The sequence below is a fragment of the Ilyonectria robusta genome, assembly GCF_021365365.1.
Source record: "Ilyonectria robusta strain PMI_751 chromosome Unknown BGZ61scaffold_2, whole genome shotgun sequence".
Lineage (NCBI taxonomy): Eukaryota > Fungi > Ascomycota > Sordariomycetes > Hypocreales > Nectriaceae > Ilyonectria > Ilyonectria robusta.
The window spans coordinates 1,449,724-1,474,656 of record NW_025764436.1 but is presented as its reverse complement, the minus strand read 5'-3'; the positions used below and the strand labels follow the sequence as shown (position 1 = coordinate 1,474,656).

At 55.2% G+C, this 24,933-nt stretch overlaps 9 protein-coding genes across 9 annotated transcripts; 5 read left to right on the top strand and 4 right to left on the bottom strand.

Moving 5' to 3' along the window:
• The first annotated feature begins 811 nt into the window (after window positions 1-811).
• On the top strand, window positions 812-4,520 carry BGZ61DRAFT_86853 (PDZ-like domain-containing protein). The gene is made up of 4 exons (XM_046257165.1): window positions 812-1,244; window positions 1,304-1,500; window positions 1,565-3,862; window positions 3,921-4,520. The coding sequence occupies exons 1-4, from the start codon at window positions 907-909 to the stop codon at window positions 4,127-4,129; spliced, it is 3,042 nt and encodes a 1,013-aa protein (XP_046110647.1). The 5' UTR covers window positions 812-906; the 3' UTR covers window positions 4,130-4,520.
• Window position 4,521: 1 nt separating this feature from the next.
• Window positions 4,522-6,174, top strand: BGZ61DRAFT_86861 (regulator of Vps4 activity in the MVB pathway-domain-containing protein). The gene is made up of 2 exons (XM_046257166.1): window positions 4,522-4,873; window positions 4,961-6,174. Exons 1-2 carry the CDS (start codon window positions 4,847-4,849, stop codon window positions 5,816-5,818), a joined length of 885 nt encoding a protein of 294 aa, XP_046110646.1. The 5' UTR covers window positions 4,522-4,846; the 3' UTR covers window positions 5,819-6,174.
• A 254-nt stretch (window positions 6,175-6,428) lies between these two features.
• BGZ61DRAFT_526876 (uncharacterized protein) lies at window positions 6,429-8,171 on the top strand (the record flags this gene model as incomplete). Its single annotated transcript, XM_046253025.1, has 4 exons — window positions 6,429-7,110; window positions 7,161-7,411; window positions 7,470-7,553; window positions 7,695-8,171. 4 exons carry the CDS (start codon window positions 6,429-6,431, stop codon window positions 8,169-8,171), a joined length of 1,494 nt encoding a protein of 497 aa, XP_046110645.1.
• A 533-nt stretch (window positions 8,172-8,704) lies between these two features.
• Window positions 8,705-9,212, bottom strand: BGZ61DRAFT_489700 (AP-2 complex subunit sigma; the record flags this gene model as incomplete). The annotated part of the gene is made up of 2 exons (XM_046250244.1): window positions 8,705-9,104; window positions 9,181-9,212. 2 exons carry the CDS (start codon window positions 9,210-9,212, stop codon window positions 8,705-8,707), a joined length of 432 nt encoding a protein of 143 aa, XP_046110644.1.
• Window positions 9,213-10,188: 976 nt separating this feature from the next.
• On the top strand, window positions 10,189-13,754 carry BGZ61DRAFT_472236 (uncharacterized protein; the record flags this gene model as incomplete). Its single annotated transcript, XM_046248311.1, has 3 exons — window positions 10,189-11,380; window positions 11,482-12,504; window positions 12,553-13,754. 3 exons carry the CDS (start codon window positions 10,189-10,191, stop codon window positions 13,752-13,754), a joined length of 3,417 nt encoding a protein of 1,138 aa, XP_046110643.1.
• A 268-nt stretch (window positions 13,755-14,022) lies between these two features.
• Window positions 14,023-15,113, bottom strand: BGZ61DRAFT_526872 (transcription initiation factor IID, 18kD subunit-domain-containing protein; the record flags this gene model as incomplete). Its single annotated transcript, XM_046253024.1, has 2 exons — window positions 14,023-14,838; window positions 14,892-15,113. 2 exons carry the CDS (start codon window positions 15,111-15,113, stop codon window positions 14,023-14,025), a joined length of 1,038 nt encoding a protein of 345 aa, XP_046110642.1.
• A 1,479-nt stretch (window positions 15,114-16,592) lies between these two features.
• BGZ61DRAFT_341503 (S-adenosyl-L-methionine-dependent methyltransferase) lies at window positions 16,593-17,821 on the bottom strand (the record flags this gene model as incomplete). Its single annotated transcript, XM_046239409.1, has 2 exons — window positions 16,593-17,488; window positions 17,563-17,821. 2 exons carry the CDS (start codon window positions 17,819-17,821, stop codon window positions 16,593-16,595), a joined length of 1,155 nt encoding a protein of 384 aa, XP_046110641.1.
• Window positions 17,822-19,201: 1,380 nt separating this feature from the next.
• On the top strand, window positions 19,202-20,919 carry BGZ61DRAFT_583734 (uncharacterized protein). The gene is made up of 2 exons (XM_046256334.1): window positions 19,202-19,565; window positions 19,626-20,919. Exons 1-2 carry the CDS (start codon window positions 19,398-19,400, stop codon window positions 20,610-20,612), a joined length of 1,155 nt encoding a protein of 384 aa, XP_046110640.1. The 5' UTR covers window positions 19,202-19,397; the 3' UTR covers window positions 20,613-20,919.
• On the bottom strand, window positions 20,920-24,568 carry BGZ61DRAFT_583733 (P-loop containing nucleoside triphosphate hydrolase protein). The gene is made up of 3 exons (XM_046256333.1): window positions 24,000-24,568; window positions 21,518-23,940; window positions 20,920-21,463 (listed from the first exon to the last, which is right to left on the bottom strand). Exons 1-3 carry the CDS (start codon window positions 24,117-24,119, stop codon window positions 21,220-21,222), a joined length of 2,787 nt encoding a protein of 928 aa, XP_046110639.1. The 5' UTR covers window positions 24,120-24,568; the 3' UTR covers window positions 20,920-21,219.
• Between the last annotated feature and the right edge of the window lie 365 nt (window positions 24,569-24,933).

Genomic DNA, 24,933 nt, shown 5'->3' with positions numbered 1-24,933 from the left:
TGCACACTTCGCTGAGTATGCAAGAACTGTCGCAGGTTAGTAATGAACGAAGCCCGGCGCACGAGCACACAACAGAACAAGTGGAACAAGTCTCACACGCCCACCACCACGTTGAGGAGAACGGCTGTGCGCGAAGCTGGTTGGTGTTGTGCCACCCACCTCCGGCCAAGTCCACACCCTCACCACATGTAGTCTGAGTGTGGAGGATCGAGGTGGGTGCAGACCAGGCCGTCCGGGTACCTACGGTATGCACGGTGGCGTCGCCTTACATAAGGTGACTTTTTTAGTGGGTAACGTCGCCCCAGCTGCACAGTGGGAGGGCCCGTGATAGGCAGCCCTGGGGCGATGATGGCGATGATGCAGCGGATGGCCCCCCCTGAAGGCCCCTGAACCTGCCCGTGGTTGTAGTGGGTGCAGGGGCAAAATGACGGTCGGAAGCGTGGCGTTGTTTGCCCCACCGCCCCCAGGGAGCCGTAGAGTTGGGCCTTATGCAATATTCCTGCTGATCCACACGCCCGCGAGGCCAAGGCCCAAGGCGCAAGGTGCAAGGCGAAAGGTGTGCATCGTTTTTTTCCCCAGACTCAGCGTGCCGTCACATGCGCCGTGATTCCCTCCATCATCACTCCTTTGCAGATTCGACCTGCTCGTATTTTCCTTCATCCGCGCTGACCAGAGGCCTGTCTGGATGCGCCGTCGTCCCTAGTCGCGCCGAGTAGACCTTCTTGCGATTGCGAGTGCGACCCTTGGCCCAACGCCCTGCCCGTTTTCCCAGTCCGAATATCTCGTCGTCCCCATCCCACTCCCGTCTCCACGCTCCCTGAGCTCTCGACTCGCGATCCCGAAACCTTGCCTTTTTTTCGCGCCCGCCGTCTCGTCCCTCGTCGCGACCCAACACACTTCGTCATCATGAACGGTACTGCGGCCTCGGCAAGGGCCAAGAGAAAGGCCCCGAGTTCGCCCGACCAGGCTCCCCCGTCCAAGCGACCCGTCAACGGAAAGCTCTCGGCTGATGACAACACACCCGATATTGTCGAGTACGACGACCACTCTGACCTCACCGACGATCTTCACTCACACGCCGCCATGTATATCGGAACACCAGGAAGCTTGGGAGAGTGGCAGGATACCATCCAGAAGGTTGTGCGCAATGTCGTCGCCATCCGCTTCTGCCAGACCTGCTCTTTCGACACCGACCCTGCCGTGTCCAGTGAGGCTACTGGATATGTCGTCGACTCTCAACGAGGGTTTGTAATCCCGCGATATGACCTCTGGTGTCGACACGACTAACACTTCCCTTGTTTAGATACATCCTGACAAACCGTCACGTCGTCGGCTCTGGCCCGTTCTGGGGCCACTGTGTCTTTTCCAACCACGAAGAAGTCGACTGCTACCCCGTCTATCGCGACCCCGTCCACGACTTCGGTATCTTGAAATACGATCCCAAGGCGATCAAGTACATGCAGGTTGATGGACTGGAACTATGTCCCGACCTTGCTAAGGGTATGCGCCCTGCCGCTCCTCCAAATACGACCCCGAATATGAGAAAGCTAACATACCTGTTTAGTTGGTGTTGAGATCCGAGTTGTCGGAAACGATGGCGGTGAAAAGCTCAGTATCATGTCCGGAGTCATCAGCCGATTGGACCGAAACGCCCCTGAATATGGCGAGGGCTACTGCGACTTCAATACATGCTACTACCAGGCCAACGCTGCCGCCACTGGAGGAAGTTCAGGTAGTCCCGTCGTGAACAAGGATGGGTGCGCTGTCGCTCTGTTGGCTGGTGGTCGATGCGACGGTGCTTCCACTGATTACTTCCTGCCTCTCGACCGACCCCTGCGAGCCCTGCAGTGCATTCAGGCTGGGAACCCAATCACTCGAGGTGACATTCAGTGCCAGTTCCTCCTCAAGCCATTCGATGAATGCCGTCGGTTGGGCCTGACTCCAGAATGGGAAGCCGCTATGCGACAGCAGTTCCCTGACGAGACCAATATGCTGGTTGCTGAGATCGTTCTCCCGGAGGGCCCTTCAGATTCGAAGATCATGGAAGGCGACGTCCTCGTTAAGGTGAACGGGGAGCTCATTACTCAGTTCATTCGTCTCGACGACATTCTGGATTCGAACGTCGGCGAGACTATCAAAGTGCATCTTCAGCGTGGCGGGCAAGACGTCGAGGTGGAGATCAAGGTAGGAGATCTCCACAAGATCACACCCGACCGCTTTGTCTCTGTTGCAGGCGCCAGCTTCCATGACCTCTCTTACCAACAGGCCAGGCTTTACGCTGTTCCTGTCAAGGGAGTCTATGTCTGCGAGTCGGCTGGATCTTTCCGTTTCGAGAATACCGATAATGGATGGATTATTCAGACCGTGGACCATAAGAAGGTTCCGGACCTCGATACCTTCATCGAAGTGATGAAGGGCATTCCTGACCGTGCGAGAATCGTGGTCACTTACAAACACCTACGAGACCTGCACACCCTGAACACGACTATTATCTATGTGGATCGCCACTGGGCTTCCAAGATGAAGATGGCCGTCCGAAATGATGAGTCGGGAGTATGGGACTTCACTGACCTGGGTGATCCTCTCCCCCCTGTCCCTCCGGCTCGACGGTCAGCCTCATTTATCGAGCTGGACCACATGCCTCACCCGGGCATCGCGGACCTCATTCGAAGTTTTGTTCACATCAACTGCACCATGCCGATGAAGCTGGACGGATTTCCCAAGAACCGAAGATGGGGCATGGGTCTCGTAATCGACGCTGAGAAGGGATTGGTTTTGATTTCGAGAGCTATCGTCCCTTACGACCTCTGCGACATCACTGTTACCATCGCGGATTCCATCATCGTTGATGGAAAGGTGGTGTTCCTACACCCCCTCCAAAACTACGCTATCGTCAAGTATGACCCGTCGCTTGTCGATGCGCCCGTGATGAGTGCCCGTCTTAGCAACGAAGTCCTCACCCAAGGTGCTAAGACTTACTTCCTCGGCCACAACCGCATCGGTCGCGTTGTGCATGGTTCTACCACCGTCACCGAGATCACAGCGGTGGCCATCCCTGCGAACTCGGGCGCTCCTCGATACCGAGCCGTCAACGTGGATGCCATCACGATTGACAGCAACTTGGGCTCTTCTTGCAACAGCGGTGTCCTCGTTTCCCCCGATGGCACTGTGCAGGCGCTCTGGCTCTCGTATCTCGGTGAGCGGTCACCGTGCAGCCAGCGGGATGAGGAGTATTACCTTGGTTTGGGTACCAAGACCTTGCTCCCTGTCATTGAGACTATCCAGAAGGGGGAGACTCCCCAACTGCGAATCCTCTCTGTCGAGTTCAGAGCTATTCAAATGTCCCAGGCATCCGTCATGGGCGTCTCTGACGAATGGATTAAGAAGGTCACCCAGGCTAACCGATCGCATCACCAGCTGTTCATGGTTAGCAAGCGTACATTTGAGCGCACCAACCACCCTGTGTCGCTTCTCGAAGGCGATATCATCCTGACCTTGAACGGCAAGATGTGCACGACAATCTCTGACTTTGACGTGATGTACTCGCATGAATTCCTGGACGCCGTGATCGTCCGTGAATGCGAGGAGATGCAGCTTCAGCTCCCAACCGTCTCGGTCGACGATACAGAGACGGATCACGCTGTCTCGTTCTGCGGTGCGATCTTGCACAGGCCTCACCAAGCTGTCCGCCAGCAAATCAGCAAACTGCACAGCGAAGTCTATGTGTCGAGCCGCATTCGTGGCTCTCCAGCTTATCAATATGGTGTTGCGCCGACGAATTTTATCACTCATGTGAATGGCACTCCTACCCCTGACCTCAAGTCATTTATCGCTGCGACTCGAGAGATTCCTGACAACACCTGTACGCTGCCCCGGTATCCCCTCCTCAACTTGAATACAGATAACTAACATTGATCCAGACTTCCGACTGAAGGCGGTTACGTTTGATTGCGTACCATGGGTCATTACGATGAAGAAGAATGAGCACTACTTCCCTACGATGGAGTTGATCAAGGACGACAAGGAAGCATGCGGATGGCGGAGAGTTTCGTATGAGGGCAAGCAGGTTATCAAGGGAGAGGCAACTGATGGCGTCGCTCCGGTTGCCGAGGATGCCAGCATGGAGTAGATGAGTACCTAGATGAGGACCGATGCACTTCCCGTCCATGAGAGGAGGGACTGGTTGCACAAAGGCGCGCGAAAAGCGTTGCCGAGAATTTGGCTGGTGTACGAGCATGGCTGTCAGGGTTTGGACAAGGCGTTTTATGGCGATGAAGGATCTCTTGCGGTCATCTGGAGCTGTGCCGCAGCATCGGGCATGGTATTATAACTATGGACATAGCTGCATATTCCCCGGATGGGCTTGGTTAGGAATGGAAGTGTACCATAGATAGATTTTAGGTCCGATTTATCGGATAATTTTAGGGCGGAGCAGGCAACATCTCGGGGGATGCTAGTTTTGAAAGCACATCCACTTTATATCACATTACAGGCGCTGTATGGACGTATGGATCGGTTAGTTGTGAGACGCGTGTGCACTTATTCACGGCTTTCTTCGTTGCCTGAAGCGCGGTTTTCAAGAATCAGTGATGCCTAGCATAGCATGGACCGCATGGTGGTTGTTGGTGAAGCTCTCATGGTTGCCGTGGTGGGGCTGAGGCAACTGCACGAGCTCATAGGCCGATGGGTCCCGATACGTCTGCCTTGTTGACACCACCACAGGCTCTCCTCTCCCACTTAACACTGTCTTTTCCTTGCCTGGACTGATAGATATTCGCGCCTTTCTCCATCACCCGCCGTGTTCGCCTTCTCCCGTCCTGCTACAGCTCCCCTTAATCGACTCGCTATGGCGCCTCCAGGTGCCTCTCTGCTGGTGAGCTATGCCCCCCGCGCTACCCCGCCATGCCCATGAGCGGCCTGAGCCAGTGACGCAATTGCTAACGACGTCCGGGCTGCGCAGACCAAACTCAAGGTCCAGCTGAAGCTCGCCATCGCGCGCCTGCGCATGGTGCAGCAGCGCGATGAGCAGCTTGGAAAGGTGCAGCGAAGGGCAATGGCCCAGCTCCTCGAGGCCGAAAAGATCGACTCGGCGCGCATCCGCGTCGAGAACATCATCCGATCCGACATCACCACCGAGCTCCACGAGATTCTCGAGCTGTATTGCGAGCTGCTGCTTGCGCGCGCTGGCCTGATGGAGGGTTCTGTCTGTGACCCGGGCCTCGAGGAGGCCATCAAGAGTCTCATTTTCGCTGCGCCCAAGACGGAGATCAAGGAGCTGGCTACGGTGCGGGGGCTGTTGGTGGAGAAGTATGGCAAGGAGTTTGTGCTTGCGGCCATGGAGAACTCTGACGGAAAGGTCAACCCCAAGGTGGTAAAGAAGCTGGGCGTGGAACCGCCGCGGGAAGAGCTGGTCGTTGGATATCTAGAGGAAATTGCCAAGGCGTACGGCGTGGACTGGCCCAAGCGGGAGGTGGTCACACCGCCACCAGACCTCCTGGATGATGACGATCTTGGCGGCGACGGCGACGACGATGACGCAGGCGGCAAGGAGCAGAAGGTTCTTGTTGATCCCCTACGAACCGACGACATCAAGCCGATGAGCACGCCGCTCAAGAGGCTCGGACCCCCAACGAGTCCCTTGACAGTGACGCCACCCCGGATGACGACCGATAACGTGCATCCCAAGGTGACACTGGGGTCGGTAGAGCTGAAGCCGAACAAGAAGATGGAAGCTGCAGCGAAGAAGAAGGGCCCCGACGGAGAGGTGCCAGACATCAAGGACTTGGAGGCGAGGTTTGCGGCTTTGAAGAAGAGGTAGGGAAGCTGAGAGGGGCATGAAGAGGGTTTGAAGCGCTGGGCATGTTTTGTATGACGCATGGAGTTATGTGGGTTCTTTGAAATTCATTAAACTTGTTTCTTGACACGAGTTGGATGCTTAATGTGAGCTATCATGACCTGGTGCAGTGGGGAATGGGCACATTGTTGGTGGCAATGGCAAGCCAAATGTGCACCTTTGGGGGCTGCTATTTAACATGGAGGAGGATGAAGGCGTTGAGCGAGATCGGACTTCACGGCTGAACTGTTGTCTGCCTAGAAGCAAGCCGAGTCTAATACAGGTGCGCACTTGCCGTATTGTAACCACCTGCTTGCATTGTTCTCGGCATCCTTTCACTCTCACTTCACCTTTCACTTCACTTTACACGCCAACAACCCACAACTCACTTTCTACTCATCCCGATTTGGACGAAGACGAGGCACGTTTTTTTCACCCCCTCCTTCCTATATGAATCTCCCACTTCTCTTCTTCACCTCATTTCCTTCTTGATACTCGGCTTTTCGTTTCAACCACCCTCGCAAAGCCACTGTCAAGCACCAACAACCAATTCTCCCCTTCTTTCTTGTCAACTCTGACAACCTTCATCTCCAAGATGGACTCCAACGAGAAGATCCTCCAAAACATGCGCGAGGTCGTCGGTTGCACTGGTCTCCGCAACTTCACCGATCTCCGTCGCATGCGCCAAGACACCCTCGAGAAGCGCATGACTGCTGCGTCTCCAAACCTCTCCACCGACAGCATGGTGTCCATCTACGCTTCTTGGATGGTCGGCCAAGCTCTTGATCTTACCGGCGTCAAAAAGAAGGAAACCATCTTCCGTTGGATGGGGTATATATCCCACGCAGGATGTGGTCAGTCCAAGGCAGAATGCGTGTGGGATGCCTGTGTTGACGAAGTGCTCGACTGTACGAGGCACGAGGAGGTTGGTTTCGTCATGGATCAGATGGATGAGGTCAGGGACATCATGTCTTGTTACTACCCCCGACCATTTGAGTACAGTGGCAGCAAGGAATTTCCCATCGTGGGCCTCGACACGCCTGTTGCCAAGGCACTCGACACAACACCATCGCCCAAGGCCCGAAGCCAGCTTTCCGAGTCACCACCACTCTCACTCAAGAGAAAGAACATATTCTCCCTGACACTCGCCTTGAGGGGGAATTCTCACAATCCTCCAGCGGAAACGACAAGCCCCGAGTTTGTAAATCTTGGTCGTCTGAGCGGCACCATTTCTCCAGTCCCAAAGAACTACCCCTGCAAAGGATGCGGTACCAAAGGTGAATCCCGAAGGCTATTTGACTGAGTCTTTCACTAATGAGCTGCTCAGGTCACCTTGTCAAGGACTGCCCCGAAAACCCGGGCCCTGCTTTTGATCTTCCACCCGACGCAGACTATGTCTGCCACCTTTGCGGTGCCGAGGGAGATCACTACATCTACAGCTGCTACAAGTACAATTACAAGTCAGCGTCGGCCACCCCCCCTAGCCGAAAGCGCCCCGCAGCAGTGGATGACGACGACGAGGTGCCTCGTCGGATTTTCAGCCGAGAAGCCCGAGAGGGAAGGCTCTCGCCTTGGGAGGTGCGAACTTCCAAGTTACCTTTCTCTCACTCTCGTTTCAGGACTAACAAACATTTAGGGTTCGAGCAACCACGACTTCAAGTCTAGTGCAGAGTCAAGCCCCAGCATCAAAGGGGCTGAGAAGAAAGCTGTCAAACCCCAGGTGAGCCGTTTTGACCAGCCAAACGGTTTGAGTGGGAATCGATACTACGAATCTTGTCCGATGGGGTGGCTTGTTCAACCTCAGCAACCCCAAGCCATTCATCGCCCCACAACTGATCATGATGTCTCAGCCTTTGGATAGTACCCAAAAGACAACAAAAGACAAAAGACTGATGGAGGCATGGAGGCATATGGCTTGACGGATCATACTCAAGCTGTATTGGCCAACTCTGAGGGGTTTGGCTCATCCGCACCATACTACGAAGACTCGCTCAACGGTAACTTGTACTCCCCAACAACGCCGGTCATTGAGGTTTGCCGGTACTCAAACCCGGACTTTAGTTCATCGGCTTCGGAACAAGACCCAACCACGCCGCCCCAGGAGTACGTGACTGAGAAGAAGGTCGAATATCCACCTTACGATGCGGCCGTCGTGGACCTTTTCGACTCTCGGGACAACACTTGGGTCAACACATGTTCGCGGCCAACAGCACTTGAGATGTGGGATGTGAAGGAAGGCGGAGAAGAGAATGAAGAGGAGAATGGTCAGGAGAATGGTCAGGAGTTTGGATGCGAGAATGGATACGAGCATGGAGAGGAGTGTGGAGAGGACGAGTGAGAGGTGAGAAAGCTGAAGTGGATATGACATTTTGGGGTTGGGAAAGTTCATCGAAGTATAGAGGACTCGAAGAGTTCTGGTCGTGGTTGCGGAGTTGAGGTACATTTGCGAAGGTTGCTTGATTTTCTTTGGTTTCTTTGCTCGGTATGGATTGGTCGTTGATATTTCCGGATTGCTCCTCATACAGGAGAGTGAGGGTTCTGGTCATGGAGTCAAGGTACATTTGCGAAAGTTGTTTAGGTTGCCTTGGCTTCCTTTCTCATTAGGAATTAGTCCTCAGCTTTCCAAAGTGCTCCTCATGCAAGAGGGGTCATTCGAGAACGGGGGTCACAGGGTAGATAGATAGGCCCCGGTGGTATATTGATGAAATGAAAACCGTTACACGGTCCTGGAACGCCCGAACTCCGGCTAGCCTCCCAATTATGTGTGCAAGAAGACGGATAGTGCGGCCGTCACATGAGGGGCGAAGAATAAGCAGCACAAGTATGCACCACCAAGACTGCGGCTATGTGGCTATGTAGAAAACAGAGGGTCTATTCAAGCTTGTCGAGATGTTCCAGCCGTGTCAAGACAACCTGCTTGCTCGTCTCCTCGATCTCTCCGGCAAGGAAGACCTCGTCGAGGATGGCATAGACCTTGTAGAAGTTGAAGACGAGGTCGAGCTCGCAGACGTTGCCGAAGAAGGCATCGAGAACCTCGACGAAGAAGTGGATGGCCTCGAGGTAGGCGAGCTCGTTGTCGTTTGTGTCGACGCAGGCGCAGAAGAAGAGGCCGGCGTAGCGGCGGTAGACGATCTTGTTGTTGCGGAACTCGACGAAGTTGGACTGGTACTTTTGGTCGCGGGGGGCGACGAGGCGGTGCACCTCGCCCTTGAGCTTGATCTTTTGGTCGTCGCTGAAGGGGGCGTACCACTTGGCGAGGCGGGTCTTGCCCCTGGAGAGTTGAGGCGGTTAGCTCGGGGCGGGATTGCGATTGCGATTGGGGAGTGGGGAGTGAGGGATCTGCGTACTGTCTGTTTTGGATGAGGATGAAGGAGAGCATGGCGACGAGTCGGTTCGGGGCGTGTGGTGGTGCGCCGGGAGGTGAGGATGTCGCAGTTGATGGCGGTGGGTGGTGATGAGGTGGGATGCTGGGTGCGCCGGGAATGACGGACAGACGTGAGTTCGAAGTAAGGTACGTACCGTCTCTCGCGGGGGAGAGATAGGGCGGTGATTGGGCGTCGACCCACGAGGCCGTTGGGGCATGCTCCCACTGAAGAGCCGCAAGCTGCCAGTGTATTACAGAGCTAGCACCCCTGTACTTTCAGGGACTCTGCAGATGGCTTTGGTGAGGCGCAAGTGTCGTGTGCTGCTTTCAGCGACGCCGGCATACAAATCTGTAGGTACTTGTCCCACTGCCGAGAAGCCCGTCATCATCCGGCCGTGTCTACCTACTTTACAACTGTACATCAAAGTACTACCCGTCCCGTCGGGTCGTCGTCGTTCATGTCGGGCAGCAGGAAAAAGAAAGCACGGTAAATGCAGGGATCGCCCCGAGATCTGCTGCGCTACAACTAATATCTCTCTTCTCCACCAAAGGCGCGCATTGGAATTAATCGAGGCGCCTGGTCCCGAAAAGCGACGAGTTGGATCGAGTTGGGGAACTTGGGTCCCTGGTCCCGAGACACCAAGAACCTTCCCCCCGCTATCTCGCATGATTCCATATCAAGTTTTGGGGCATTCCCGCCCAACGACGCTCCACTCTCCACTAGCATATGCACTGCAACTGCGCTGTAGTACCTCGACTTTTATCTCTCCTACTACATCCATCCTCCATCATCCATCTCCCATCATCTACTTATCTTCCAATGCCATAAAACAATTGCCTCTCCGCCACTTTCTGCATAGTTCATATTCTCACCAGTTTCTCTCTCTCTTCACCCCGTTTTCTCCAACCCCAGGCAGCTCGAGGCGTCAGTCCTCAAGTCCAGTGGATGATATGGCATGGCCTATGACGCAGCACTACCAACGTCTCCATCATGGCTAATATCAACACAACCGCAATGCGGTCCCTCGCGAAATCAGTCAAGAGGCTGGTCAAGCTCCTCTGGGGCGGCTACCAGACCAATGACCTCTGGCAGCGCATCGTCAAATGCTCGTTCGCCTGCACTGTCGCCGTCATAGTTGTGATCCACCCCAGAGCCGTCTCCGTCTTCGGCCCTTCAACCTTCCTCTGTCCGATGGTCACCGTCTTTGCGCATCCCGGTCAGCGCATGGGCATGATGATTGAGTCGCTTCTCATGGTGCTGCTGGGTTCTCTCTTTGGCCTCGGGTGGTCTCTTCTCGGCCTCTACCTCTCCAGCCTTCTTCTCGACAGCAACCAGCCCGCGGCATTCGCAGTCCGAGCCATGTTCCTGCTTGTCTCTGTGCTCTTCCACGGTTACGTGCGATCTTCAAGTCCTCGTCTATTTACCATGGTCGCATTCCTTCTTATTGCCTCCATCATTGTCCTCCTTGGAAGTTCCCGAGAGGTCACCTTGGCTGTCTTCACCAATGTCTACTATCCCCTCCTAGCCGGAGGCGGCATCACCCTCTTTTTCAACGTTTGTCTTTTCCCGGAACTCTCAAGCAGTTTTCTTGGTTTATCCACCATCGACACCTTGTGCGAGACCATGGAGACTTTGACCAGAGCCACTCACTGGTTTATCACGCCTGGCGGAGATGGGCTTGCCGCCATGAGCACGGTCAAGAGCGCTGCAGACAAGCCGAAGCGCAAGAAGAAAGGCCCGTGGCGAAAGTTCCTTGATGAATTTCCCAGCCCGTTTCAGTCCGCTCAGGGTCGGTACAGGGCGTCGACTGTCCCTGTCCAGCAGACTACCGTCGCCAGCTTGACTGGGAGAAAGGCGAAGCTCCGAACTCGTCTTGCCCGTTGCAAGGCTGCCCAGAGAGAGATCAACTACGAGGCTTCCATCTCACCGCTCCCTCCCAGTAGCATGAAGCCCCTGAGTACCGCCTACATGTCCAATTTGGTCCAAAGCACCGTCACACTCATTGGCGCTTGTGAGAACAAATTCGTCGTCCTAGAGAACGAAACACGTTCTATAGGAGACGATCTCACTACGACTGACAGCTATGTCAGTGACATAAGCGAAATCAGACGGATGTCAACCATAGACGACTACCTTCGAAGGGTAGAAAACGCCAAGCCCATCAGGGAAATTGAGGCCAGCAGTGCGAACCTGCTTGAATCCATTCTCGAACGAATCCGTGACCCAATTCAAGAATTTGAATTGGCCTTGAAGGAGGCTGTTACACTGGTTGTTTCTGCCTAGCGTATTGTTATGACGTTCCCAGGCTTCCGTCCGGAGCTCCAGCCCCAACTGGAATCCATCTTGAGGAACTTGACCTCAGGATCGACCACTTCACCGAAGCGCTGTCTCATTTTGATGCTAGTTGCGCGACCCAACTTAAGCGGTCAGCAATTGATAACAGCGGCCATGGCATTGATTTTATGCCTCGAATGGAGACGTTCCTGATTTCCTCATTCGTGCTTGCGTTCCGTCAATCCGCAATGCATGTTTTGCAGATGCTTCGCCATATGAGAAAAGTTGTCGAGGAAAGACAAGCCAACCATGACAAATCATCACTGTGGTTGCCTCGACATACCAGTATTCGCCAGTGGTTGACAACTGGAGGCGAAAGCGACGGCTTGGTTCTACCTGAAGCCGCCCGCAAAGAGGTTCGCCGGGGCAAAGTCGCACCAGGCTCGAAGCCCAAGACCCAGCCTCACCCTCCAAACCACGAGCATATTACTAAACAAAGGACCAAGGACGAAGAAAGAGGACACGATCAACCCAAGAACGAAACATCACCAGAGCGTGAAGATGATATTAGCAACAAAAACGAGGGGAAAGAAGACAAGCGGAAAGAAGTTGACTGGATACTCAAGTGGAGGGGCAAGGCGGCAGATGCACTAGAATGGATGCAGGACTCAGATGACGTCGCGTATGCCCTTAAGTTGGCCATTGCAGTTTTCTTCGTCAGCTGGCCTGCACTGGTGACATCCTGGAATGACTGGTACTCTGAAGTCCGTGGCATATGGGCTCCCATGCAGCTGTTTCTCGTCTTCGAGGTCGCTGTTGGCACCTCCTTCTTCATCTTCTTCTTACGACTAAGTGGTGTTATCGCTGGGTCTGTATGGGGTTATATGTCGTATGAGATTGGGAGAGGTAACCGCATCGCCATGGTTGTCATATTGGTGCTCGGTATCGTTCCCTCGTACTACGTCCAACTCGGGACTAAATACGTCAAGGCGGGCATGGTCTCTACTGTCACTATGGTTGTGGTCGCGCTCGGTATGTCTTCCTACTTCTCGTTCTCTTTCAATCGTTAACAAATCACAGCTGCCATGAATGGAAACGGCACAGCAGTAGAAAACTTCTACAAGAGACTTACTGCCTTTGTGGTCGGAGGTGCAGTCGCCCTGGTGGTTGAATTATTTATCTACCCCGTCAGAGCCCGCGATCGTATGCTTGAATCATTGTCTGCGTCAGTCAGACAGGTCCAGAACATGCAGTCTGCCATGGCAGTGGGGATTGACTGTCCTGAGAAGCTTGACCTGCGAGCTCCCGCCTTGCACAAACGCTTCAATCATGCGCGTGCCAAAGCTCGAGGCGCTCTCGCTGCCGCGGAGACATTCCTCCCCTTTTGTTCAAGTGAGCCACGTCTCAAAGGTAGCTTCAAGCCTCTGGCTCCCATCTATCAGGAGATTGTCTATGTTCTCCACCAAATCATCGATAGGATGGACAACATGATTCAGCTGCGGAAGGAATATGGCTCCTCTGTCCTGGAGGATCTTAATCCCAAAGTGCATACCTATCGCCGGAACGTGGCCGCCAGCATCATGCTAGTGCTCTTCTCCGTCAACGAGGCTCTCACAACCTGGCAGCCGCTCCCGCAATTCATCCCGTCAAGTCGACTAGCACAACTCCGTCTCGTCACACACGTCCGCGAAGTGCTCGCATCGCGCAGCGGCACGCATACCCCTGCTGGAGGCATGCCCACTGTGTTTGACGAGAACGGTGAGTTGGCAGAGCAGATTGCCCATCTTATCACGCAGAAGCGTTTCCTCTCATGGAACGCCAGCACGGCGGGTCAGATGGAGATTATCGAGTACCTCGAGGAGCTGGTAGAACTGGTCAAGTTGCTTGTGGGCGTTAACGCGTTCCGTAGCGGCATGCTCGAGATGCCCGACTACAGTAACTACCGACAGCGTGTTCTGGCGAAGCGCATGCCGCTGGCTATGGTACCTACCGCTGAGAGTAGCACGGCAGGCGTCCCAGCTGTGGAGGTGGTGACGGCACCAGCGACGTTGCTGGCCGGCGAGCCGGAAGGTACCGGTTTACATAGGACAAAGACTATGTGGGAGCGCGCAGGACAGATCAAAGAAAGGCTGCGGAAGAAGAAGACCATCGAGGAGGAAGCGGTGGGAAGTGACAGCGAGGATGATATCCCGATGAGTCTCCAGAGAGTTGGTACACGGCTCTGGGAGAATGATGCTGTCGTTCGACGTCGGGCATTTACCATGAGCCACGATAATAGGTAGATCCGGGTGAATTAGGAGGTCATTCGGTGGGGTGGTGGCTTGTTTGGCGCTGTGGGATTAGATTAGGAGTTTTGGATTCACTTGGGATGTGTGTACTATGAGATACCATGGAATTGGAAATTTGCTTGTCGTTCATGGAGACCTGTTGCCATTTATTAACCAGTTCCTTGGAGCTCAACCATTCCATCTGCTCTTAAACGCCGTCATAGACCCAAAAAAAAAAAAAAAAGACCAGCGCCAACACCAGGTTCCGGTATGTAATCTCCACTCAGAAGATGTTGAGGGCAGTGTGCTGGGGGATTCTGGTGCCGTTGAGCATGGCCCGTCCCTTCTTGGGCCGCTGTTGCAGGCGGCGGGAAGCCTCTTGGACGTGTCGTGGCTCGATGGGAGTCTTTCCTTCGCTTGGGGGGTCAAAGAGCGCCTGCTCGTGCTTCCGCTTCTTCGTGGTGCCGTCGTTGTCGCCGCCGCTGAGGGCGCGAGCCATGTCCTCCTGCTCCTTCACCTTGAGAGCGACCTCGGTGAGTGTTTGGACCATCTCGAAGGTCAGGAAACCGAGGATATCAACAATATCATCCGAGGGCTTGCTGTCCGTCACGATGCCGAAACCCGCCCACTCACGGAAGCGCTTACCCTTGCGGTACGTGAAGGAGGCCTGGCGGTACTCGGACCAGGTGACGTACTCCTCTCTCGTCATAGCCTTTGTACGCTCATCTGCCTTTCGCAAACGCTGGAGGGTGATGTAGTTCATTTCTTCCTCTTCTTCATCCTCTTCATCTTCTCGCTCGGGGACTTCGACGGGGTAAAACGACGATGGCTCCCAGGGGAGACCGACCTTGGCTTTCTTGTTCTTCTTGGCCGCCTCATCGTTTCCTGCGTTCCCTTCGACCGGGTCTTCGCCTCCTGCTAAATCCGCGTCGGCACCTTTATCGTCGGAATCTTTGACGTTTTTTCGAACATCTTTCCAGGACAAGAACGTCCGGAGGCGAGACACCTTAGCTTGGTCATGACGGATTTGAAAAATTAGGTCGTTGATACCGATCGACTTTGAACCACGTCGAGAAGCCAGCTCTGTGCAGTTTCGAAGCTGTTTGCTCAGGTCAGTCAAGGGTTCGTCAGAGAGAGACGGGGCGTTCTTACCAGTTCAATAACCTGTTGGCGAACAATATCTTCAATGATGCTGGTAGTTTCGACAGGAGGTTCCGCAGTCTCGCCAGATACATACATCATCTGTCGAAGAACGTTAGTGAACCTGGTCTTGAACTGCTCCAATGTTTCGTTCCGTGCGTTGGCGGGCAAAGCTTCTTCAAGACATGAATGGGGTTCGGGGAATCCACGGTCATTCCAGTAAGACTGCGACATCTTGGCGGGATCGGCGTATCGCAGCTGGTGTATATCAAGTTCAATTACGTCCGAGGTAGTTAGGGTACTGATCCGAGGTTGAAGTACAGCGGGAAATGGAAGTGCTGACGGCCAGCGCATGACTCGATGGTCTTCAGGCCAGCTGCAAACCGTCTCCGTATTGATACTTGCAGCGTTGAATAGATCAAGATTGTCGAATGGTTTGCTCTGGCTCACAAGCAAATAACCATTTTTTTTTATTCCGAAATCATACCTTTTTATCTGTTGTTGGTGTTGGGAGAGTTGTTTGGCGTTGAGAGCTTCTTAGAACGGAGTGGTGAAGCTTGTCCTGGATAAGGTGCATGGCCAGGAACTCAAGTCGAGAGATGTGCGTGGTTTCGCCTTCCGATCAAACCCGGGATAGAATTCACGGCTCGGGTTGAGGTGGTTTGCTTGACGACGTAGCAGCCAGGCGGTCATTTGGATGGCCAACGCTGTTTGGACGGCCATGGCGGCAGCATACATTCACGGCAACGGGTCATGCAGGACCCCTGAATCCACTGACAACCGAGCATGCGGCGGGCTAATTAAACAAAAGAAAATAGTGCCTTACCTGACTGATCTCCTGGCGATACTTGTACGCCTTGCTATCCCGTGCGTCCGCCATCCTTGCGAAGGCCGACTACGGCGTCTCTGCGTTCGGTGGTTTGGAGCGATGCACGAAGCGATGCACGAAGCGATGCACGAAGCGATTCAGTGGTAAACAGCCAGGTGCCTCCAAGGTTACAGCCTCGTTCAGAAGGTAGCAAAGCCTGTGAAGATGGAACTCCACGAAGATCGTAGATGTCGCAGACGTCGTCGCCTGGGCACGACGTGGTGGTGATTTAGGAACGTCGCTGATGCGGGATGCTGGTACGCCCAGGGTTCAGTGTGGTGCCATCCAATTGGCCCGTGATGCGGGAGACGGCGACCAATGAGCAGGATGCCGTCGGGAACAGCAAACCGCAGCGCGACGCGAGCGAGAGGGCCTATTCGTTGTGAGAAATGGATGTTGAACGGTTGGAGAGAGGGCGATGTCGCTGAGTTGGGTCAGGGCGAAGGGTTAAGTCAAGTGAGGTACTGAGTATGTAGGTACATTGACACACTGCGCCGAGGCAATGTGCCTTGAGGTATCCCGCTGCAGCGATAGAGTGACATCACGTGACGCCGTCCCAGGCAACGCCAACGGTTCAAACCTTGATTTTTATAAGCTGAACAGAGTGTGTATATGTTGTGTTCTCAATTAATCATACGACCTTTTTATATTGTGTATTTGCTAATCAACAATTTGCATGGCCCTGTTGTGGTCTCGGGTCGATCACCCGTATTCGCCAAGAAGCGCAACTGCATGCTCGGCACATCAAACACGAAAAACAAACCGACACAACATCAAGGTCGTTACTCACAGCACTCAAACTTCTTTTTGGTTCTTTTGGGTATCCTATCGGGTAGACAGTGAATCTACGCTCCACCGCCTGCACTCTCCCACCGCCCAAATCCACTACCTGTAGACCCCCAAACCACAATGTAATGGCCTGCCAGCAGCTTCCATTCCTCCACCTCGTCCAATCCCTCGAGCGAGTCTACCCTCTGCTTCTCTTCTGGTGCAACCCATGTTTCCCAGAGGTCGTCGATGGTCATGTGCCGCACCGTTTCAAACCCCGCTTGTCGCAACCGGGCCTCCTGGTCGGCCGGCTCGCGGTACACTGCTACCGTCGGCATGCGGATGCGCCGTGCCGCCAGGTTAGATACCATCATCCGGCCGAATGCGTCATCAGGCTTGATGGGCTCGTATATCACGGTAGCCAGGCTGGGGATTCGCGAGGTGAAGTACCTCAGCACGCCAGCCGCCTCGGATGGGGAAAGATAGCAGAGGCAACACTCTGACAGGAGCAGCGTGGGGATGTCGGTGCGGAGGCCAGGCAAGGTGACCTCTTGAGACTCGGCCTCGGCGTTCGGGTTGGGGCCGGAGTTAGAGTCAGGGATGGGGTCGGGATTGGGGCTTGAATTTGAGAGGGAGCGGAGGTCGGCGCCGTGGCAGTAGTATCCACCTCCCAGTGCAGGTCTACTGGACCATGATGAGCTATTCTCCTCCGCTGAGATGTTGGTCAGGATGTTCCTTAGGATGGGGGTGGCCTGGACGGTGCGCAGCTTCTTGGCGCAGGTGGTGTCGAAATCGATCTCATGATAAACCAGCCCCGTTCTTCCTGGCTGGGTGAACAAGCGAAACGGCCGCGTATCAGTGCCGGCGCCTAACGACACGATTTGCTTCGGCGCGGTTCCCGGTTCCGCACCCTCCTCGTCGGCGAGAAACGAGTCGACGAGGGTGTCAAGGGCGGTGGTGCGCGTGTAAGTCCCTACAGCCGGCTCAGCTCAGCTCAGGGTAGCATAGACAGAGCATCTCACTCGAGAGCTCGGGATGCTGGCCCACCTCGGTTGATAATGGGCAACCGCCGTGGCGCGGGGCCGTCGACACTTTGGACAAAGTACGGAGCGTACGGGTCGTCGAGATAGTTCATGTCGACGGCGCTCAGCCTGGAGACGGCGGCATCGGTATCGGTGCCCTGGATGGCGGCTTCGTGGGTGATGGCGGATGGACCCTGGGCGCCGCGGCCTCTACCTCGTCCGGGGCGACCGCCGCGGCCGTCTCGGAGAGAATTCAGCAGATTCTGGATGTTCGGGGCCGACATGTGTGACATTGGACAAGGGTTGTGCGGCTTTCGGAGGGATATAAAAGAGAGGTTCAACGGTGTCAACAAGATGGAGCTCAGCTAGATGGAGCTCTCTCTAGCGGACCTCGATAGCGGACCTCTTTAGCTGCACCAGTGACGTCGGATCTCAGCCTGATGGGAAGCTACACTGCGGGGCACGCAAATCATCCACTTCCAATGTTGGTGCATCTGGCTTCATCCAGTGAATATCTAAGTTAAGTCAAACAAGACTTTTGCCCCTTGCAAACCAAATGACGAAGTTCCCAGGATGCACCCCTTGCGGGTTTAAAAAACACATTGTTGACAAACGCGCTCCTCCGCTTTCTATATCAATCATGGCTCAGCAACCAACCGGCTGCAGCAGTACGCGGTTTCAGGCACAACCAGCAACTCCTGTTTGTCGCCTTAGGAGGGGTGCAGCGGGGGGGTTTAAGGTCCAGACGCCCCCTGAGCCCTGTATTTTCTACACATTTCGCGCTGCACCAAAGCGCGCGGGCAATGGCGACCACCGACCGGCCCCGGGACCACCGGTAGATGGATCGCCCCGGAGTCCGACTGGACTGAAATAGAAATCGCCGAACAGAGCTTCGTATGCCAAACCAACCACAACATGCTGTGACATTCTTGCAGAACTAGTGGGAGACGCCACCTACTTTGTTGTTCTAGCATCATCACTGAAGGAAGGAGAAGTTGACAAAGACAACCAGAGACAGTCATCATTGGGTGTTATTGTCCCTTTCCAGGGCCTCATTGATTTATATGAGTGGCTATGATAGATCCTTCTCCAAACGCGTCAGTCACAGCACCGTGAATGTCACTACAGAGGGCGAACACACGAAGCCCGCCCATTACCGGATTGAGTAATGTCCGAGCCGGGGGACTGCCATGAGGGTGTGCTCCCAGCCTTACCACGCCTGAAACTGTACCAGAGGCATTCAGTGTCGTCTTTTAAACCCGAGTATGAGCGTTGACTTGGCTGTTGGTGTTGGTTGGCTCGACTTGGATCAACGATCCAGCTGTCCCTCGGTCGCTCAGGGCATCCCTGCCAATGTCAAGCCATCGCCATCGAATATCCACTGGAAGGATTTGGCAGCGTGTGGCTGTGTCATTCCTCCAGGCCTGCAAAGCCAGGCTGCCTGCTGTGCATCATCCCAGTGCGTCCAGCGTAGACAGCGCCCCGCCACTCACCCGAGCCCCGCTAATGTTGCCTTCCGGGCTGCAGGGACCCGCCAAAAACAGCCCGTGGGGCGTCTCGGCGGGGCGTTCTCTGAAGCTGCACGCCCCACGCCCCACGCCTGCCTGGTCGTCCGCATCATAATTAAAGGGCAGTGCACCACCCTGCCTCAACTTCCTTCGTCCGTCAGCACCATCGCAATCTTCTCTTGTGTGCGGAACATTCTCATCAAATATTTCACCTGGTCATCACCAGCTTCTCTTTTTTTTCTTCTTCTTCTCCTTCTCATGTCATTTTGTTCCACTGCTGGAACCTGACCACCACTCTACCTCTCGCCAGATTGAGACGACGACCAGCATCGCCACCAACCGTTGGCCCACGATGCTCTCCCATATCGCTCCCACGCTCCTGAGACGTGCCGTCAACCTGGCCGTCGAAACTGCCTCTGACTCTCCTTCCGAACCCCATTCATCGCCTCCCCAGCTCCCCTGGTGGGGCTGGCTCATCTTCTTGGGCGACTTCATCGTCCTTCTCCCCTTCTTGATCCTGGTATGTCCTCCCCACACTCTAAATACAACCACCAGCTACTAACACCTGCTGTCCCATCAGACCAGCTACACTCTCCAGAAGGTCCTCCCCGTCTTCGCAATCATCGAGGATGAGAACCCCCCTGCCTACGAGCCCGTAGCCCTCGATTTCGAAGCCTCCCGCTCCGTACCCGGAGTCCCCGTGCCCGCCGGTGTCACCAACCCGGTCAACAAGACCGCCTCCGCCGCCATCCCCACTGCCCCCGTCGCCCACGATGCTCGTCCCATCACCTCGTCTTTCCGTGCGACCTGGCGCTTGTTGAAGTCCCAAGGTGGTTTCCGTGCCATCTTCCGCGGCTTCGGCTGCTACGTCTTCCAGGGCTTCGTCAACGTTGTCCTAACTGGCTTCTTGACTCCTATCCTCGGCTACTACCTGAGCCCAATTGCCTCCCTTCCCGCTTCCCTCCTTTTGGTTCAGTATAGCACCGCCTGGGTCCACATTGTCATTACTCCTCGCTCTCCCATCAACTTCTGGAGACGCCTCCCCGCCTTCCGATCCACATTCGAGGCCACCTGGCGCCCCGTCGCGCTCTTCTGGTTCTCTAACGCGCTGGCCAGCTGGGCTCCTTTCCTCTTCTCCTTGATCCTGAACTTCAAGTTCCCCGACTACAGGAACAGCCCGTCCGTCGGGTTTCCTGAGAAGAGCGACAGCTGGAAGATCGTTGTAGCCAGCCTGGCCTCCATTGGTGTGCAGCTCTTCATGGTTGTCCCGGCCTATGTCACCCTCGTCCGCGTCCAAGCGTCCCTCCTCCCCGACACTCTCGAGACCATCATTCCCTTTGACCGCACTTTCCAGGGCAAGGTCGAGCCCGCCGTTGTCAGTGGCAAGGGTTATGTCTCCCTCGCCGATGCGTGGTCCACCTTCAGCAAGGCCGCTTGGCGCCGCCTAGTCATTCTCTACGTCAAGATCATGGCCATCTCCATGGCCACCACTTTCTTGATCTTCGCCGTTGTGGGTACTCAGTGGTCCATCCTGGCTATCAAGACTGGCAACTCCGACAAGCAGTAGTGTCGCAAGCCCCTGCCACCTGGTGTCGTCCAGACATCACTCAGAATCGCATCTGCTCCCCATCTGTTGACTCAGGTTTCGAATAAGCATGTTTCATGTTAAGCCGGGTCGCCGAATTTTGGACACGACCCTACTCACTATCTCTTGGAATGGCGCATTACAACGGGTTATTATTACAATATCGCCTCTGCTTTCTTTATGTTGGATCGGTTCAGTTGCATGCCTCAGTTATATGTCAAAGAGTCTTCTAAGATAGTTCTACTCCTCCCGTACCAAATAACAACGATTTCTTGAAACTCAATTCATTCAGCGTCTTTAACTCATCCGTGGCGTGGTCGTGATAAACTCCCGCCCATGCAAAACTACCACCCTTCGGTAGCCGTCTCTCACGCTCAGACACTCGGTCCACCCATCCCTCATCCCGTCTCAAGGCGTATCATAAATCCAATCATCGTTTGCCACCCCCATTCTCTATGGCCCTCGTTAAAAAGTCACAAAGGAAAAGTAGAAGCTCATCGAATGGGTATGGGGTATGTTGCGGGGTCTACCGGTCCTGCTCACAACGCCGCCCAAAGCCGAAGCCCGCGGTGGGCGGGGGGCTTTCCGTCTATGACTTGTTGAAAAACCAACTGGCTCGCTTGTTGCTGTTTCCTTCACTCTGGTGGAGGTTCTGGATCGTCGGGATGGTAGGGGGGGCACCCTCGTTGGCGCCACCTCCACCTCGGAGGGGCTTCGCGATGCGGCTACCCGCGCTGGCAAAGCTGAAGCCGCCGGGGGAGTTGAGGCCACGCGTGCTGCCGGCCTTGGCGAGCTCGAGGCGCTCCTTGACTGCTGCCAGCTGAACCTCGAATCTAAGGGGCACTGTTAGTTCTGTTGGGTGCGCTAGGTTTATAGGGGGCACTAACTTGTGGTTCGCGGCAGCCATCTTCTCCTGGCTGTCCTGCAGCAAGCTCTCCAGGCTCTGGATACGCTCGTTTCTGGCAATGAGCTTGCGCTCAGCGATGGCAACCTCCTTCTTGAGGGCCGAGTTCTGCTCGACCAGCTGTCGCTGGACTTGGGTAAGCTGCTCCAGGTTCCTCTCAAGGAAGGCCATCTTCTTCTGCTGTGCGCGGTTGTTGGACGACCGCAGGACGTTGTTGTACTGCTCCCGAGTCTCGTCAAGGGAGATCTCGAGCTCCACGACACGCTCGCATCGGTTTTGCAAATCTCGCATGAGGCTCTTCTTCATGACGTCGAACTCAGCAATCTGCTGCTGGATGGTCTTGCCGTTGGCCATGGGTGCGGTGGCTCCCGCCTTGACCCGCTGTTGCAGGTCGTCGATCAGCGTCTTCATCCTTGAGTTCTCTGCCGCCTTTTGGGCAGCGTCCTCCTTCAATTCATCGACAAGCTGAATCTGCGCCGACTCGCGGTTAGAGTAGGCATTCTCCAGTCTAGCCTTGACTTCCTCTATGTCACTGGGACCAAGGTTTCGGGCCAGCACCTCCTCGTACTCTTGCTGCACGGCCTCCAGTCGAGTCTCGAGCTCCTGTCTCCGGCGGCTATCCAAGTCGTTGGAAGAGGTGCCGTACATGGACAGCTCGGCCTGTCGGACAATCCCCTGGGTCTCGACCAGTCGGGCGCGGAGTGCCTTAAACTCATCCGGTGCGATGTTGTCACCAACGGCGCTCATGTCGTGGAGGGTATCGACCTTCTCAATAGCCTCGGCAATGTAGCGCTCATTCTCGCTGAACACATCACCACCCAGATCGAATCCGGCCATCATCTTGGCCATCTTCTCGGCCTTCTTCTTTTCCTTCTCGTCGAGGGCGGCACCGTTTTCCTTGGCACTCATCTTGACATCGAGGAGCTGCTGCTTCACGTCGTCAAGCTCTGTTGTGAGTTCCGAGTTGGCCTCCTTCAGAGCATCCATGGTGATCTGAGCTTCCTTGCTCTCGAAAGTCAGTCGTTCCAGCTGCATCTTGAACTCATTCACCTCGGTCGTAAGTTTCTCGTTCTCTTTGCCAACCTTGCTATCATGTTCTTTTAGGTAAGCCAACTCCTCCTTAGTTTCACGGAGGTGCTTCTCAACGGCGGCAGCCTGGGTCTCCTTTTCTGAAATCTGGTCCTGCAGTTCATTCTCTCGGCGCAGGAACTCATCCCTCTCATCTTTATCCAGGGGCAAACTGGGTGTGCCAGAGCGCTCGGATATCGCAGGAGTCTCAGAGCGACTCTCTGCTGTTAATCGAGAGGGAGTGGAAGGTCGCGGTGCTCGTGATTCCGCCTTGGCTCCAGCAACAGCATCAGCAACTCGAGGCGCTGCCCACCTGTCCCGAGGAACAGACTCTCCCGCACGCCACATCTGGATTTCGCCTTCCAGATTCGAAATATAGCTCTCAAAGTTGGTAACTTGTCCCTGGGCCTTCTTAAGTAGCGACTTGAGTTCAGCGGGACTAAGCTCAGCGTTGACCTTGGCCTTGTTCTTGATTGACTTGGCTCTCGTACCAAAGCGCAAAGTTCCCAGCGTTTCAGCATCGTTATAACTGCTAGGGGAGCAGTTGACAATGAGAGTTGTTCTGCTGTTACCACCCAGCGACTCTTGGAGAATACGGGTTAACTTGGAATCTCGGTAAGGAATGTGTGAGGATTTGCCATCGGTCAGGGCGTTGATGACCATTCCCAAGGCACTCAAACTCTTGTTGATCTTCTTGGCCTCCTCGAGGGTCTGGCCGCTGGCGCCAGTCTTCCCCACCTTTTCGCTACCCGCCAAATCGACCAGGAACAGCTGGCCGCTCTTCGCCGAACCGGTCTCCACATTCTTCTGGGTGATTGTGATGACGAAAATCGAATGTGATCGCGAGGACTCTTGGTTCATGTTGGTGGCGGCGACAGCTCGGGCGTTTCCTCCCCTCTTCATCACCTCGTACACCTCCTGGACGCTTGAAACGTAAATCTCCAATAAGCCCTTGACGTAAACACCGCGGTTCTTTTCCTCATGCACGGGCAGGTTGTCATTTTGAGGGGCGAGCAGATCGCGGATCCTCTCCATGTAGATTTCCATGTAGCTGACTCGCACGGTGTACTCGATGGTGCCGGGGCTGGACATGATGCTGGCGAAGATCTGCTCGACGATGCGGGGAATAACACCTCGGCCCTCGTCTTCATCGATGTTGGTTCCCATCATGGTGTACGACTTACCAGCACCGGTCTGGCCGTAGGCGAAGACGGTACCGTTGTAGCCATTGAGAATATCATCGACGGTGGGGCGGATAGAGAAGTCGAAGATGTCTTGTTGCTTGCAGGTCATATCAAAGACTCGGTCGAAGGTGAAACTGCCCTGAGCATCCCTGGACTGCAAGGCCAGTTAGTCGTGTCCGCGGGGCCATAAGGGATCGGGGACGGGAGACATACGTCAACAGTGCATGTATCGTCGCCATCGAAGGAGACAATGGGCTTGCCGCCCGACTCCAGCTCAATCTTGTTCTGGGGCCGGAATCGGGCGACGACCTTGATGCTGTTCGGAGCCGACATGTTGGGCGCGGTTTGCACGTCACACGAAGGGCGTTATCATCGGCCGCGGCGGTCGACCGCTTGGAGTATCAGGGGGGGGTAGCTGCGAGATGCGGGCAGCGGGCTGCAGCGGAAACGCACGCAAGGGCCGCTAACCGGCGACGATGGCTGTAGGACGGGCCTCGAGCAAACAAGAGGGCCTCGACGAGCGGGACGACGATACGACAGCTCAAAGGGCCAAGACACGGCGGCCGTGGGGTTGTGGTGGTGCGATCAGCAACACAACAGAGACGCTGCGGCGCACACAGTAGTTTGGGATGTCAACGACAACGACTGGCGGTGGGTTACGTTGATGGAGTTGATTGGGGCGACGCGCCAGGAGCATTCGCGTAAGTCGCTGTCCCCGGGCCCCGGCTCCCGTTTCAGCCGACTTTACGCAGTTTGGGTGGCTGCAATGCGGCGGCGTCGAGCGTTGAGCCACTGCTGAATGCCTAACGGCCCCCGCTGAGCCACTGTACTTGTGCGGCAGCGCCTTAACAGGCGCCGGCACCCCTCTGAAAAAGCAACCGCCGCAAGGGGCCACAGGCGGTCAATCACAAAAAGGCAGCGGAGAGCGGGGCCCTGGCGCCCTCGAGAACTGTAAGATTGCAAACAATGCAGGGCGGGAAAGCTGCCGGTCGCGGAATGACGAGGAGGGGTCATTCCTTTGTCCATGAGGCTCGCCGAATGCACCCTCGCGACACGCTCGCGACACGTCTGTTATCACTGTGGCTTGTGGCTGTCTCTTGTTCCATGATAACAGCATGTGGCTTGAATTCTGATGCAGTGCAAACTC

Bases quoted from the DNA above. Each gene is read 5' to 3' on its own strand.
- BGZ61DRAFT_86853 (XM_046257165.1), top strand. From the start codon at position 907: ATGAACGGTACTGCGGCCTCGGCAAGGGCCAAGAGAAAGGCCCCGAGT. The intron at 1,245-1,303 runs GTTTGTAATCCC...TCCCTTGTTTAG, and splicing joins GTCGTCGACTCTCAACGAGG to ATACATCCTGACAAACCGTC. The intron at 3,863-3,920 runs GTACGCTGCCCC...ACATTGATCCAG, and splicing joins AGAGATTCCTGACAACACCT to ACTTCCGACTGAAGGCGGTT.
- BGZ61DRAFT_583733 (XM_046256333.1), bottom strand. From the start codon at position 24,119: ATGTCGGCTCCGAACAGCATCAAGGTCGTCGCCCGATTCCGGCCCCAG. The intron at 23,941-23,999 runs GTATGTCTCCCG...CTGGCCTTGCAG, and splicing joins ACGATACATGCACTGTTGAC to TCCAGGGATGCTCAGGGCAG. The intron at 21,464-21,517 runs GTTAGTGCCCCC...AGTGCCCCTTAG, and splicing joins ATGGCTGCCGCGAACCACAA to ATTCGAGGTTCAGCTGGCAG.
- BGZ61DRAFT_86861 (XM_046257166.1), top strand. From the start codon at position 4,847: ATGGCGCCTCCAGGTGCCTCTCTGCTG. The intron at 4,874-4,960 runs GTGAGCTATGCC...CGGGCTGCGCAG, and splicing joins CTCCAGGTGCCTCTCTGCTG to ACCAAACTCAAGGTCCAGCT.
- BGZ61DRAFT_583734 (XM_046256334.1), top strand. From the start codon at position 19,398: ATGCTCTCCCATATCGCTCCCACGCTCCTGAGACGTGCCGTCAACCTG. The intron at 19,566-19,625 runs GTATGTCCTCCC...CTGTCCCATCAG, and splicing joins TTCTCCCCTTCTTGATCCTG to ACCAGCTACACTCTCCAGAA.